The sequence below is a fragment of the Salmo salar genome, chromosome 23, assembly GCF_965601325.2.
Source record: "Salmo salar chromosome 23, fSalSal1, whole genome shotgun sequence".
NCBI classification, from domain to species: domain Eukaryota; kingdom Metazoa; phylum Chordata; class Actinopteri; order Salmoniformes; family Salmonidae; genus Salmo; species Salmo salar.
Window position 1 is genome coordinate 38,063,093 of NC_138313.1, and position 16,109 is coordinate 38,079,201.

The window sequence follows — 16,109 nt, forward strand, 5'->3', positions numbered from 1 at the left end:
TAGAGTTCTGAATCATTACTGCATTTATTTTTTTTGCAGAGGTCAGAATTGAGCAAAATTGTACACACACACATAATGACACTGCACAGCCATATTTAAATTCAAGTATTGCAATTCATACAAGCCAGTTGCTGCTTGGGCCTTTCCAACTGCCTTCTTTTGAAAAGCTGTTTCGTTATGCTTCAGTCTTTAAAAAAAAAAGAAAAGAAAAACTTGAGTCAAGGCTTATCTCTTATTGGTAAATACAGCAGTAGTCCAGCCAACCCATGACCATTCTCTGAAACTATGAATAATATACATCTGAGCACTGCACTAAGAAAGTGGTGTTGGGAAAATGCTAGATATCCTGTGAGTCATTTATATAGCAGCGAACCATTCCAAGTAGAAAGTCAAGACTATTCTCCCGTCTGTTTTTAACCACCCAAATCCCCTTTATTGAGAACATTTATATACCATATTAAAATGTAGTACACAATTTGTCTTTATGTATATAGAGTATCCCCCTGAGGGTGTCACGGTACATTATGTGTGCGTTGATTGTAGACAGACAATTCTGGGTTGGGGACGTTGTGGACAAAACGGTTATGTACATAGCTGTGCGGGCAAAGACAGTTAAAAGTTGATAGCTTTCCCGAAGGAGGCTGCAAGGTTAGCTTCTCTGAAGGCCTCGGACACAGTCTGGAAGAGGGGTAGATGGGAGAAGAGAGGGGTAGATGGGTGAAGAGAGGGGGTAGGTGGGAGAAAAGGTTAGATTGACTGTTATCTTCTGACAGTTGGGTGGTATGGTTCCACAAAATGTGGATGCGTGTGCATTTGAATGACATGGTTGAACTGCTACGATATGACAGTGTGTAACTCACGGGATGTGCGTGGCAAACTCTGGCAACGTCCTCGCAGGACGCGCCGTACTCCATGGCGAGCGCCGCCTCGTTGATTATCTCTCCTGCCCCCTAAACACAAGGGTCACCATAGTTAGCGTACAACTCTATACGTTATAGCCCAAATTCTCTCTGCTAAGGAGCCTGATGTGGCGTGACTCACAGAGCCCAGGATGTGAGCGCCCAATATCCGGTCGGTCTCCTTGTGGCCGAGGATCTTCACCAGGCCATCGGTGTCTGCGTTGGTTTTGGCTCGGCTGTTGGCGGCAAACGGGAACTTACCCACCTTGTATGGGATGCCCTGGGAAATAGAGTTTACTGTCACGTTTCAGTGTTGATACGACATGTGCAATACTTTGTCTCCTTTAGGAGGTCAACAAATTTGGGGAAGGTATATCGCCACCCTGTGGCTAACTCTTACACCTGCAGGGATTTCAATGTAGCAACATTTTAGCAGCTGAAATCCAAAGAAGTAATTTATCATTATATATAAAAAGCCATGTCCACTACTTAATTTGGTCAAAATTATTAGTGTTTATGTGGTGGGGTTGGTGTTGTGTGCATCACCTCCTCTTTGAGCTGCTCCTCCGTCTTCCCCACCCATGCCACCTCGGGGTGTGTGTAGACTACAGAGGGGACACAGTTGTAGTCGATGTGCACGGCGCCCCCGGCCATGCCTTCCACGCAGATGATGCCCTCGTCCTCCGCCTTGTGTGCCAGCATGGGCCCGGCGATCACGTCACCAATGGCATAGATACTTAGAAAGGAAAGAGAACGTTTAGTCCTTTTTGAAAGAGATCTTGGTGAGAGGCGGTTGGAGTAGTAGGTGTATATTGAAAAAGCAGGCATTGAACAGTGTACAAAACATTAGGAATGTCTCTTTCCGTGACAGACTGACCAGGTGAAAGCTATGATCCCTTATTGATGTCACTTGATCCACTTCAAATCAGTGTAGATGAAGGGGAGGAGACAAGTTAAAGAAGAATTTTTAAGCCTTGAGACATGGATTGTGTGCCATTCAGAGGGTGAATGGGCAAGCCAAAATATTTAAGTGCCTTTGACTGGGGTATGGTAGTAGGTGCCAGGCGCACTGGTTTATGTCAAGAACTGCAACGCTGCTGGGTTTTTCACATGCAACAGTTTCCAGTGTGTATCCAGACTTTTTTTTTTTTAAACCTCTAACTAGGCAAGTCAGTTAAGAACCCATTCTTATTTACAATGACGGCTGACACCGGGCCAATTGTGCACGCCGCCCTATAGGACTCTCAATCACAGCCGGATGTGATGCAGCCTGGATTCGAACCAGGGACTGCACTGAGATGCAGTGCCTTAGACCACTGCGCCACTCGGGAGCCCTAACTTGACACAACTGTGGGAAGTATTGGAGTCAACATGGGGCAGCATCACTGTGGAACGGTTGACACCTTGTAGAGCCTATGCCCCGACTAATTGAAAGCTGTTCTGAGGGCAAAATGGGGTGCAACTCAATATTAGGAAAGTGATCCTAATGTTTTGTACACTCAGTGTATATTACATAGACAAACTCCCACCACACCCCTCCATCTTGGAGGATGCTGTATATTACTGAGGTGTGTAGTGCTAATTTAGGTCTACCTGGGTACTTTGGTCTGGAAGCGGTTGTTGACTGGTATGCGTCCCCTGTTGTCCAGCTCCAGGCCCACGGTATCCAGGCCCAGGTTCCTGGTGAAGGGCCGTCTGCCGATGCACACCAGCAGCACGTCACACGTCAGAGTCTCGTTCTTCCCGCCGGCTGCCGCCTCCACACTGGAGACAACACACACGGTTAGGTTTGGTTAGTGCTTGGTCATTAGGGATGTCCCTGAAAAAAATTATCTTGGTTGACAGGAGTCGTTTGTTCTTTCAACCAATCAATTGGTTGAAATGTTATACACACACACACACACACACACACACACACACACCTGAAGTCGGAAGTTTACCTACAATTTTTAATGACTCCAACCTAAGTGTATTTCAACCACCCCACAAATTTCTTGTTAAACTATAGTTTTGGCAAGTCGGTTAGGACATCTACTTTGTGCATGACACAAGTCATTTTTCCAACAATTTTTTACAGACAGATTATTTCACTGTATCACAATTCCAGTGGGTCAGAAAGTTACATATACTAAGTTGACTGCGCCTTTAAACAGCTTGGAAAATTAGAGGCTTCTGATAGGCTAATTGACGTCAATTGGAGGTGTACCTGTGGATGTATTTCAAGGCCTACCTTCAAACTCAGTGCCTCTTTGCTTGACATCATGGGAAAATCAAAAGAAATCAGACAAGACCGCAGATATTTTTTTGTTGTTGACCTCCACAAGTCTGGTTCATCCTTGGGAACAATTTCCAAATGCCTGAAGGTACCACGTTCATCTGTACAAACAATAGTACGCAAGTATAAACACCATGGGACTACGCAGCCGTCATATCGCTCCTGAAGGAGACGCCTTCTGTCTCCTAGAGATGAATGTACAGTGGGGGGAAAAAAGTATTTGATCCCCTGCTGAATTTGTACGTTTGCCCACTGACAAAGAAAGGATCAGTCTATAATTTCAATGGTAGGTTTATTTGAACAGTGAGAGATAGAATAACAACAAAAATTAAAATGCAAATCATTTTATAACATTTTTGACATGTGTTTTTCTGGATTTTTTTCTTGTTATTCTGTCTCTCACTGTTCAAATATACCTACCATTAAAATTATAGACTGATCATTTCTTTGTCAGTGGGCAAACGTACAAAATCAGCAGGGGATCAAATACTTTCCCCCCACTCACTGTATTGAAGCAACATCTCAAGACATCAGTCAGGAAGTTAAAGCTTGGTTGCAAATGGTCTTCCAAATGGACAATGACCCCAAGCTTACTTCCAAAGTTGTGGCAAAATGGCTTAAGGACAACAAAGTCAAGGTATTTGAGTGGCCATCACAAAGCCCTGACCTCAATCCTATAGACAATTTGTGGGCAGAACTGAAAAAGCATGTGAGAGCAAGGCCTACAAACCCGACTCAGTTACACCAGCTCTGTCAGGTGGAATGGGCCAAAATTCACCCAACTTATTGTGGAAGGCTTCTCGAAACATTTGACCTAAGTTAAACAATTGAAAGGCAATGCTACCAAATACTAATTGAGTGTATGTAAACTTCTGACCCACTGGGAATGTGATTTAAGAAATAAAATCACTATTATTCTGACATTTTACATTCTTAAAATAAAGTGGTGATCCTAACTGACCTAAGACAGGGAGTTTAAATGTATTTGGCTAAGGTGTATGTAAACGTCAACTGTGTGTATGTATATATACACACACACTATGTTTGAATACAATCAACTATATGTAGGCTACTGAGCTTGTCTGATGCTTTAAGCACTGCGATTAAAAATGAAGACACAAATTACTAAAGCCAGAGCTCAACAACCTAACCAGAAGAAAAAAAACCTGTTCCCAACCTGCCTGCCTTTGCAGATTCCGCTGCTAAGCGCCTGAAGTTGCCGGTAATAGGCTACACCAGTGGTTGGCAACCTTTTCCATTTAGAATGCCAAGTTATCCTACCATTTCTAATGATCTGCATGCCAGTTATGATATTCATATGCACATTTTCGTGGAACAATTTCATTTATAAAGTCTTCATATCTCAAAATCAATGTCATGTGGTTAATCAAAATTCTAAATGAAACAAATGTTTAAGTACCTTCTATTGCCAATATGTAACAATAGCCTACAAAGCCAACATAAAAACATTGCAGCCAGAAAATATTCTGATAAAAATATCCTACAAATCACATTGACAGACACAGCTGTAGGCTATTTTGTGCAAGGGATAAGAAGTAATCAGATAGGCCTATTTTATGACGTTTCCAACAGATCAGAGCACAACATTTGTCATTTGTTTCCCTCTTCAGGCTGAGTGGTAATCGAAAAGGGAGAGCAAGCTAGAAAGATTATTCAAATAGGCTTCATTGAGGAACTATTGTCATTCTCAATGGATGTAAAAAGACTGTTTACTTGCTGTTTGAGGCGAAGAAAAACTTTCTTTGAGAAGCTCCACAGTGATGTTGAGACAGTCAGAAATAGTATCAGATCCCCAAATGGGCACATTTATAGGACTACATTTGTGCGCAGGCCAGGTAGACTAGTCCTACTTCTATATGAGTAATCACTGCGTGTCCTTACTCAAGATTGTCTTTTGTTTGGTGCGCTCCTGTCAATGAATAAATTGACAACTCGTAAATGGAATTAAATAAACAAAAACTTTTAGCCTAGGTTATGAGCTCTGCAAACAACATGTTCAGTCTTACAATGACAATGGTAAGGCTTTATTAATAATATATTGAATGCATTAACAAAATTTACTGTAACCAACAAGCATTGTAGATAAGAAATTATGGTAAATCTACTACTGGTGATACTGTTGTGCCATCCCTGCGGCCTCCATAATGGATTAGTCCACTCAGACAGGTGTCTTGTGTGCCATAATTGTTTAAAATATATTTGCCACTGCTCAACAAAAAAAGAATAATCTTGGTCAGCCAACAGCCTATTGACCAAACAATGGAACTGTCGACTAAATGGGGTCGGCCCTTTAGTATGACCTAATGTTTAACCAGAAACTTGCAAGCACATTCATTTCAGTGACTTAGTTCATTCAAATCCACACACACACACACACACACACACACACACACACACACACACACACACACACTCCACTGGGGGATGGAACTCACGCCACGTCGATCTGGCCGTCGGGCCTCTTGGTGGCGCCCATGACTTTGGTGCCCAGCTTGAACTTTATGCCTTGCTTCTGAAGGATGCGTTGGAAGTTCTTGGAGATCTCCATGTCGATGCCCAAGCCGCCCACATGGCCCAGGAACTCCACCGCTGTCACCTTGGAGCCCAGACGCTGCCACACTGACCCCTGGTGAACAGGAGGCCAAACAGGATGTTAGACTGGACCCTGGATATTCCCTAAGAGATGCCTGTGGGGAAATCTGCACAGAGTGATCTGGCAGCTGGAGGGTTACTGGCTTCAATATCCCTGTATACTACCTACCGCCGTTGTGCCCTTGAGTAAGACACTACCTCTAAGTGCTCCAGGGGCGTTGCTCTGCCGCAGCCTGTGATGAGTGTCAGTGTTGGGTACTGAGACAGCAAAACACTTAAGTACATCAGTGCAAATGGACAAATAAAGCAATTATTGTATGGACACTTACTCTTTACAGACCATGCTGTAATCCTGTGTGTGTGTGTGTGTGTGTGTGTGTGTGTGTGTGTGTGGTCCCTCACCAGCTCCACCCCGATGACTCCGGCTCCGATGACTATGAGATGCTCAGGCACCTTCTTCAGGTCCAGTGCTCCCGTGGAGGACACCACCGTGTCCTCATCAACCTGACAGCAGCACAGGGGGTTAGGAGAGTTAGTTGTCCTTGGCAAAGCCGTGTCCTAACATCTGGTCGCCTGCTACAAACTACTACTAAAGAGTACAGTAACGAACCTCGATCCCCGGAAAGGGCGTGACCTCGGAGCCAGTGGCAATGAGGATGTTCTTGCTGTTGATGACCTGCATGCTGCCGTCCTCGGCCGTGGCCGTCACCTGGTTCTTGCCCGTGATCTTCCCATTGCCGTTCACGTGCGTCACCTGAGGAGAAACCGCCACATTACATCATCAGTTACATCATCAATTAAAGACGGGGTCAAGTTCACTACTGACCCTGTAACACAAAAAATACAGAGGGAAGCATCAAAACAGCCTGCTTTGGTATCAAACTGATGGATTCAAATTACAAGTGGGTTTAAGACAAAGGACAAGTCCATTGACAATGTAATACCCATAGAAGGTAGTGTCCATTCAAAGAAGATAGCAGTTTTGACTGTCCTCTGTTTCAAGCTTATCCCGCTGAGGCGAAATCTCTTGACGCAAAGCTGAAGGAGCTTAGTCATACTCTTGCTGTCAGGGGTTTTGGTGGTTATAAAAGGATAGAACGTGGGTTGAACTTGAAATGGAGTTGATTTCAGCATGCTATTTGGAGCACGCTAACAGGTTCTACCACTCCCATTGTTTTGCATGAGCTAATGCAACACTGTCTGACCCATACTAATACCATACTGACTAACTAATCTGATGCTGACTGGCAGGATCCCTATATTAGTTGACAATTATCCAAAAAGTGAGCTAAATTTGTCTAATTTGTGAACTAGGTCTATCATTAACAATGTAAGTAGGGAGGGACTGACTGTAGGTAAGGCCTCACCTTGTTCTGTTTGAATAAATGTGCAATGCCTCCTGTCAGTGCTTTGACTGCCCCGCTCTTCTGTGACATCATCTTCTCCAGGTTCAATGTGATCCCCGAGACTGGCACAGACAGAGAGAGACATAGGGTCAAGTAAAGTTCATAACTGGCATCCCTAAAAACTCAACAAAAGCCTGCACACCGTTCAGTTCTCTAGGCCCAGGGCTGGTGGTGACCACTGCTTGAGTCTAGCCGATGTTAACGCTTACTTTCAATGCCCCTGCTTTCAAAATCCTTGCCATTGGCCTGGTGGTACAGGTAGGAGTTGTTCAGCAGGGCCTAGAACGTGACAGGAGAAAACAGACGTTCTACATTCATCCTCAACTCACAGATGAAGTTGTGCAGTGTTGCACATTAACACCCAGTGAAAGCTATATAAACTCCTGATTGACAATGTTTACCTTTGAAGGGATACAGCCGACATTCAAACAGGTCCCGCCTAGGGTGGGATTCTTTTCCACACACACAGTCTGGAAAGTAGAAAACGTAGTTTAACAATTCTCACAAGATGGGCATCACTATTAAATAGGCATGAGCCTAAATTTACTCCTTGCGCTTCGTTCACTCCATAGTGATCAGAATGAATGGTTAGCCTAGTTAAAACCAAATTGTATTTGTCACATACGCCGAATACAACAGGTGTAGACCTTACTGAAATGCTTACTTACGAGCCCCTAGCCAACAATGCAGTTTAAAAAAAAATATGGATAAGAATAAGATAAAAGTAACAAGTAATTAAAGAGCAGCAGTAAAATAACAATAGCAAGGCTATACACAGGGAGGTACCGATACAGAGTCAATGTACGGGGCACCGGTTATTTGAGGTAGTATGTACATGTAAGTAGAGTTATTAAAGTGACTATGCATAGATGACAACAGAGAGTAGCAGTGGTGTAAAGGGGGGGGGGGGGGGGGGCAATGCAAATAGTCTGGGTAGTCTTTTGACTAGATGTTCAGGAGTCTTAGAGCTGTTTAGAAGCCTCTTGGAACTAGACTTGGCGCTCCAGCACCGCTTGCTGTGTGGTAGCAGAGAGAACAGTCTATGACTAGGGTGGCTGGTGTCTTTGACAATTTTTAAGGCCTTCCTCTGACACCGCCTGGTATAGAGGTCCTGGATGGGAGAAAGCTTGGCCCCAGTGATGTACTGGGCCGTTCGCACTACCCTTTGTAGTGCCTTGCGGTTGGAAGCCGAGCAGTTGCCATACCAGGCAGTGATGCAACCAGTCAGGATGCTCTCGATGGTGCAGCTGTAGAACCTTCTGAGGATCTGAGGACCAATGCCAAAATCTTTTCAGTCTTCTGAAGGGGAATAGGCTTTGTAGTGCCCTCTTCACGACGGTCTTGGTGTGCTTGATCATGTTGAGGGAGAGTTTGTTGTGGCACCACACGTGCAGGTTTCTGACCTCCTCCCTATAGGCTGTCTCGTTGTTGATCAGGCCTACCACTGTTGTGTCATTGGCAAATGTAATGATGGTGTTGAAGTCGTGCCTGGCCGTGCAATCATGAGTGAACAGGGAGTACAGGAGGGGACTGAGCACGCACCCGAGAGGCCCCTGTGTTGAGGATCAGCATGGCGGATGTGTTGTTACCTACCCTTACCACCTGGGGGTGGCCCGTCAGGAAGTCCAGGATCCAGTTGCAGAGGGAGGTATTTAGTCCCAGGGTCCTAAGCTTATTGATGAGCTTTGAAGGCACTATGGTGTTGAACGCTGAGTTGTAGTCAATGAATAGCATTCTCACATAGGTGTTCCTTTTGTCCAGGTGGGAAAGGGCAGTGTGGAGTCCAATAGAGGCTGCATCATCTGTGGATCTGTTGGGGCGGTATGCAAATTGGAGTGGGTCTAGGGTTTCTGGGATGATGGTGTTGATGTGAGCCATGACCAGCCTTTCAAAGCACTTCATGGCTACAGACGTGAGTGCTACGGTTCGCTAGTCATTTAGGCAGATTACCTTAGTGTTCTTGGGCACAGGCACTATGGTAGACTGCTTAAAAGATGTTGGTATTACAGACTCACAGGTAGAGGTTGAAAATGTCAGTGAAGACACTTGCTAGTTGGCCAGCGCATGATCTTAGTACACGTCCTGGTAATCCATCTGGCCCTGCGTTCTTGTGAATGTTGACCTGTTTAAAGGTCTTACTCACGTCGGCTGCGGAGAGCGTGATCCCCGTAATCCGGAACAGCTGGTGCTCTCATGCATGTTTCAGTGTTATTTGCCTCGAAGCGAGCACAGAAGTAGTTTAGCTCGTCTGGTATGTTCGTACCACTGGGCATCTTTCGGCTGTGCTTCCCTTTCTAGTCTAATGGTTTGCAAGCCCTGCCACAGACGACGAGCGTAAGAGCCGGCGTAGTATGATACAATCTTAGTCCTGTATTGACGATTTGCCTGATTGATGGTTCGTCGGAGGGAATAGAGGGATTTCTTATAAGCTTCCGTGATAGAGTCCAGCTCCTTGAAAGAGGCAGCTCTAGCCTTTAGCTCAGTTCGGATGTTGCCTGTAATCCATGGCTTCTGGTTGGGGTATGTACGTACGGTCACTGTGGGGACGACATCGTCGATGAACTTATTGATGAAGACAATGACTAATGTGGTGTACTCCTTCAATGCCATCGGAGGAATGCTGGAACATATACCAGTCTATGCTAGCAAAACAGTCCAGTAGCTTAGCATCTGCTTCATCTGACCACTTCTTTATTGATCTCATCACTGGTGCTTCCTGCTTTAACTTTTGCTTGTAAGCAGGAATCAGGAGGATAGAATTATGGTCAGATTTGTCAAAAGGAGGACGAGGGAAAGCTTTGTATGCATCTTTATGTGTGGAGTATAGGTGGTCCAGAGTTCTTTTTCCTCTGGTTGCACATTTAACATGCTGATAGAAATAGCTTTACCTTGAAACCAAGTTGGGCTGCTTTGATTGCGGCAACATATCCACCAGGACCAGAGCCCACCACTGTGACATCAGCATCAACTGTAGGAGAGCAAATAACATGTTTATCAGAGGGGCAACAGGTTAAAAAGAGGCACATACTGGTATTGCATTCACATTGTGAATATGTTTGCATACAGTTTGATAAGTGCAGTGCAGCTAATTATCTAGTTGGACATTGGATTGCCTGGAAACCCGACAGTGAATTGCATAGAATTTTAGGTCAGGGCGAAATGAGCGTTTGAGTCAGTGAAGTTCTCTCCCGACCTCTACAAGCCTGAATGTTGAATAAAATTATATTTTAACGTACTTTACCGGTTGTCCATGTGGATAGTCCTTTTGGCGGTAGGAATGTGAGACAATATATCTACAGGAAAGTATAATTACATCAACATTTGAAAGCGCAGGTAGTGCTTCAGGTGATAGAAATCAGAAAGTACTACCTGCGCTTTCAAACATTGTTGTAATTATACTTTCCTGTGGATATATTGTCTCACATTCCTACCGCCAAAAGGACTAACCACATGGACAACCAGTGAAGTACGTTAAAATATAATTATATTCAACAGTCTAACTTGTAGAAGTTGAGAGAGGAAACTTTCCTGATTCAAATGCTCATTTCTGCCAGATGTAAAATTCAATGCAATTCAACATCAGGTTTCCAGGCAAGACATTGGAGTGATAAATGATGACTTACTTTGTGCTTTGTCAGAGTATGTTCTGACAGAGAGAACAGTTGCACCCTGGAGCCTATTCGGTAGTTGGTGGCTACGCTGTATGTGATAGGAGAGGATGAATTGGCACAATCAGCAATCAGAAAGATTTTACTATAATGTCAGCATGTGCTGTAGGTATATATAGCTCTCCTGTGTGACCTGCCGTTGTCATCCATGTCGTGTTGTCAGTATAACATTTTAATTTTTTTCTAACTCTGCTCTAGAATGAGAAATTCCTGTAAAGAAAATGGGTAATAAAATCTTAACTTTAACACTTGCTTTCTGTTGAAGATGAAAACAAGCTACTGTAGTGAGAATCAAGTATTGATCAAATGCTCAAATATATACAGTTGAAGTTTACATACACTTAGGTTGGAGTCATTAAAACTCACTTTTCAACCACTCCACACATTTCTTGTTAAACTATAGTTTTGGCAAGTTGGTTAGGACATCTACTTTGTGCATGACAAGTAATTTTTCCAAAAATTGTTTACAGATTATTTCACTGCATCACAATTCCAGTGGGTCAGAAGTTTACATTCACTAAGTTGACAGTGCCTTAAACAGCTTGGAAAATTCCAGAAAATTGTGTCATGGCTTTAGAATCTTCTGATAGGCTAATTGACATAATTTGACATAATTTGAGTCAATTGGAGGTGTACCTGTGGATGTATTTCAAGGCCTACTTTCAAACTCAGTGCCTCTTCGCTTGACATCATGGGAAAATCAAAAGAAATCAGTCAAGACCTCAGAAAAAAAAAATTGTAGACCTCCACAAGTCTGGTTCATCCTTGTTAGCAATTTCCAAACGTCTGAAAGTACCACGTTCATCTGTACAAACAATAGTACACAAGTATAAGCACCATGGGACCACGCAGCTGTCATTCCGCTTAGGAAGGAGATGCGTTCTGTCTCCTAGAGATGAACGTACTTTGGTGCAAAAAGTTCAAATCAATCCTAGAACAGCAAAGGACCTTGTGAAGATGCTGGAGGAAACAGGTACAAAAGTATCTTTATCCACAGTAAAACGAGTCCTATCTCAACATAACCTGAAAGGCCACTCAGCATGGAAGAAGCCACTGCTCCAAAACCACCATAACCGTAGTCTGGCTTTTTTTGCAGCTGCACATGGGGACAAAGATTGTACTTTTTGGAGAAATATCATCTGGTCTGATGAAACAAAATAGAACTGTTTGGTCATAATGACCATCGTTATGTTTGGAGGAAAAAGGGGGACGCGTGCAAGCCGAAGAACACCATCCCAACCGTGAAGCACAGGGCTGGCAACATCATGTTGTGGGGGTACTTTGCTACAGGACAGACTGGTGCACTTCACAAAATAGATGGCATCATGAGGCAGGAAAATGATGGGGATATATTGAAGCAACATCAAAAGACATCAGTCAGGAAGTTAAAGCTTGGTCACAAATGGGTCTTCCAAATGGACAATGACCCCAAGCATACTTCCAAAGTTGTGGCAAAATGGCTTAAGGACAACAAAGTCAAGGTATTGGAGTGGCCATTACAAAGCCCTGACCTCAACCCTATAGAACATTTGTGGGCAGAACTGAAGAAGCATGTGCGAGCAAGGAGGCCTTCAAACCTGACTCAGTTACATCAGCTGTGTCAGGAGGAATGGGACAAAATTCAGAAACGTTTGACCCAAGTACTAATTGAGTGTATGTAAACTTCTGACCCACTGGGAATGTGATGAAAGAAATACAAGCTGAAATAAATCACTACTATTATTCTGACATTTCACATTCTTAAAAAGTGGTGATCCTAACTGACATAAGACAGGGAATTTTTACTAGGCTTAAAATGTCAGGATTGTGAAAAACGGAGGTTAAATGTATTTGGCTAAGGTGCGTGCAAACTTCCGACTTCAACAGTAGCTGAATGTACTGCGTTCGTTTGCCAACAACAGTGCTCAAATCTAATTTGAATAGCTATATAATGAATCAAATAACTTTACAAATCAGGTTGAATGCGCAGTTTGAGTCACTGATGTACCATTGGATGCAGTCAAAGCAGAGGGCAAGATGGTGTTCTTTACATCCACAGACAAACAAGCCCGCGAGCTTGACAGCCAGTCGGGCATTATGTCAACTTGACATTCACGATGGGATGCTTGTTGGTTAATGGTACTTAGGTAGCTAACTAGTTAACGTTACAGTAACGTTAGCTTGATTGGAAATGTATGATTTCGTAATGACATTAGATTATGAAAGCAATTTAAACCTAATAAGCAACACACCAAGGCTCGTTTGGGCGGGCTAGAAAGAGCGAACTAGCTAACACTGCTAGCCAATTTAGAGTTCTAGTACTCCTAAAGATAGGCTGGCTAGCTAGCTAATGAAGTAATGGAGGGGTTTAGCTAGCAAGGCCTGGACTCCATAAATCACGTTGAAAAACTACCAAAGTAACTCTACAAGTTGTCGCTTTTAGTTATATTTATTTCGGACAACTTGAACTACTAATTGGCATGTCATTATTTTTTCCTTACCGTTGCCAGAGTGCGATATACTTGATTCCAGCTCTGCATTTTGTCGGTGTCCCTTTACAGGCTGCGTAACCTACAGCAGGCGGATCATCCAAGGACTCACGAAATTGCGCTTGCGCAGTAACAATCCAGGAAACGCAAAAACTGCCGGTCGTCCAAACAAGCGTTATAGAAATATTTCACCCTTAAAAACTAAAATAGTACCGAGTTAGGTAGGAGGATTTAGAAATGTTGTAAACTGTGATTGACTACACACTCCAGCACAGTAGGTGGCGGGATGCAGCTGTAACGTTGGTTAGCGGCCGCCATTATATCACAGAAGAAAAAATAAATTAGCCAGGCTGCTGTTAAAACAAATAAAAGACACACCCTCGTTCACTTACCCTCACCTTATGCCCTTGGGGGAATCCCCGTCACCATCTTGGGGGCCGGTGCAAATGACTAGCCAAGCAAGAGAAGTTTGCAACGTGAGCCCCTCAGCCATCGTTTTAGTCGAGTTTGCGAGTCTCCAATTATGTTCACTACGGGGCCTGAAACTCCCGTAATTCACGGGTCACCCCAAAAGCCAATTCCTCCTTTGGCGGCCTTTCCTTCCAGTTCTCTGCTGCCAATGACTGGAACGAACTGTAAAAATCACTGAAGCTGGAGACTCATATCTCCCTCACTAACTTTAAGCACCAGCTGTCAGAGCAGCTTTACCATCACTTCACCTGTACATAGCCTATCCGTAAATAGCCCATCCAACTACCTCATCTCCATACTGTTATTTATTTTGCTCCTTTGCACCCCAGTATCTCTACTTGCACACATCTATCACTCCAGTGTTTAATTGCTATATTGTAATTATTTCGCAACTATGGCCTATTTATTGCCTTATCTCCCTTATCCTACCTCATTTGCACATACTGTATATAGACTTTTTTTCTACTGTATTATTGACTGTATGTTTGTTTATTCCATGTGTAACTCTGTGTTGTTGTTTGTGTCGCACTGCTTTGGAAAGGTCGCAGTTGTGAATGAGAACTTGTTCTCAACTAGCCTACCTGGTTAAATAAAGGTGAAAAAAAAAATGCGACGATTGTATATCCGCTAAGAAAAGTCCGCCAAAACTTAAAGACAACATCAATGGAAAAGTCAACATACAAGTGTAAGTAAAAACGAATGTAAACAGGTTAGAAATTGTGCTACTAATGCACATGATGGCACAAACACGTCTCATAAAAGTAAATGTTTTTGTTTGGTGAGCTTTTGGAAATTGTAGAAATAAAACATTTTCCTTCTTCAGATGTTCCAACTAGGCAGGCTAATTCATTTGTTAGCTATCATACAGTAGGCGTATATTAATAATTATATAGTCAATATAAGTAGACATGCAATCATAATTGACTGGAGTGCATATAAAGCACCCACAAGCTACCGGTAGCTGAAAACAATCATCTCGGGATGAATGAGTATTGAATTTCCAGGCAAGTGCGGTCCATTTAATAATCATTCCTTCCTCCCTTGCTCTGCAAGTGTATACTCGTCAGACGTCATGATACGTCATCAGAAGTGTCCACTTAATTTGAGGGCTGAGGGGATAGGGTGTGTCTTTTAAGTGTTTGGACAGTTACCGATTTGTGTCTTAAACAGCTGTAAAGTACTACTTAAGTAGTTTTGGGCGGTATCTGTACTTTACTTTTGACATTTTAGACAACTTTTACTTAACTACATTACTAATGAAAATAATGTACTTTTTACTCTACATTTTCCCTGACACCCAAAAGTACTCGTTACATGTTGAGTTGCTTAGCAGGACAGGACAGAAAAATGGTCCAATTCACTCACTTATCAAGAGAACACTGGTCATCTATACTGCCTCTGATCTGGCAGACTCACTTAACACAAATGCATTGTTTGTAAATTATGTCTGAGTGTTGGAGTGTACCCCTGGCTATCCATACATTTTAAGATCAATACAATTGTGCCATCTGCTTTGCTTGATATAAGGAATTTGAAATTATTTATACTTTTACTTTTGGTACTTAAGTATATTTAGAAGCAAATACTTTTATTCCAGTAGTATTTTACTGGGCGACTTTCACTTTTACTTGAGTAACTTTCTATTAAGGTATCTATACTTTTACTCAGGTATGACAATTGGGTACTTTTTCCACCACTGGTCTTAAACATGAATGTAACTTGCACATCAGAGTGTTAATGCAATAGGCATATTAGCTACCTCGCATAGAATATTGTCTATCCTAGATAGTATTTTAGACAAAAGGCCTTGAAATGTCATTGTTTTGCAATCAATCATGAAGGTTCTCAATGTAACTGTGTGTTAACCTATTACTGTCACATTTCTAATATGCTTGTGATTTGTCCACGGCTGTGGCCAGTGTTCCTGTAAGCCTGGCTTTGGTGGTAGAATGTGCGAACAGTGTTCGGGGAAGCTACTCTGAAAATGTTGTTTATCAAGCTACCAATTACTTCACACTGAAAGAAGTTAAGCTACGCATAAAGTAGCTAAACTTAAAGTAGCTAAAGTTACTTTGAAAAACTAGTTCACTACCTCAACTACTTTGTGAACAATTATCATATGTAAATCTGAAATATCATAGAATACAGTACAAATTGCAAAAACAGAGTCAGACGTTAACAAAATTAGTAATGTAGCCTATTAAACACAACTGTTTGAAGTGCGTATTATGCAGGTCTGATGCTGAAAAAGGAAATTCCTACCAACTTTACTTTAGCCAAAGAAGTAGTGTTTAGTTAGCTACACCGCT

The 16,109-nt window shown here is 42.8% G+C and overlaps 1 protein-coding gene across 1 annotated transcript; it reads right to left on the reverse strand.

Moving 5' to 3' along the window:
* Window positions 1-13,606, reverse strand: LOC106584548 (dihydrolipoyl dehydrogenase, mitochondrial). The gene is made up of 14 exons (XM_014169966.3): window positions 13,342-13,606; window positions 10,817-10,892; window positions 10,082-10,161; window positions 7,595-7,663; window positions 7,403-7,472; window positions 7,155-7,255; window positions 6,398-6,541; window positions 6,190-6,291; window positions 5,631-5,821; window positions 2,493-2,663; window positions 1,446-1,635; window positions 1,042-1,179; window positions 861-950; window positions 1-678 (listed from the first exon to the last, which is right to left on the reverse strand). Exons 1-14 carry the CDS (start codon window positions 13,378-13,380, stop codon window positions 613-615), a joined length of 1,527 nt encoding a protein of 508 aa, XP_014025441.1. The 5' UTR covers window positions 13,381-13,606; the 3' UTR covers window positions 1-612.
* Window positions 13,607-16,109: the final 2,503 nt, after the last annotated feature.

Excerpts from the sequence above, each read along its gene's own strand:
- LOC106584548 (XM_014169966.3), bottom strand. The coding sequence starts at position 13,380 with ATGCAGAGCTGGAATCAAGTATATCGCACTCTGGCAACG. Across the intron at positions 1,636-2,492 it reads TTCCAGACCAAAGTACCCAG|TATCTATGCCATTGGTGACG; the intron begins GTAGACCTAAAT and ends TTCCTTTCTAAG. Across the intron at positions 951-1,041 it reads GCGCTCACATCCTGGGCTCT|GGGGCAGGAGAGATAATCAA; the intron begins GTGAGTCACGCC and ends CCTTGTGTTTAG.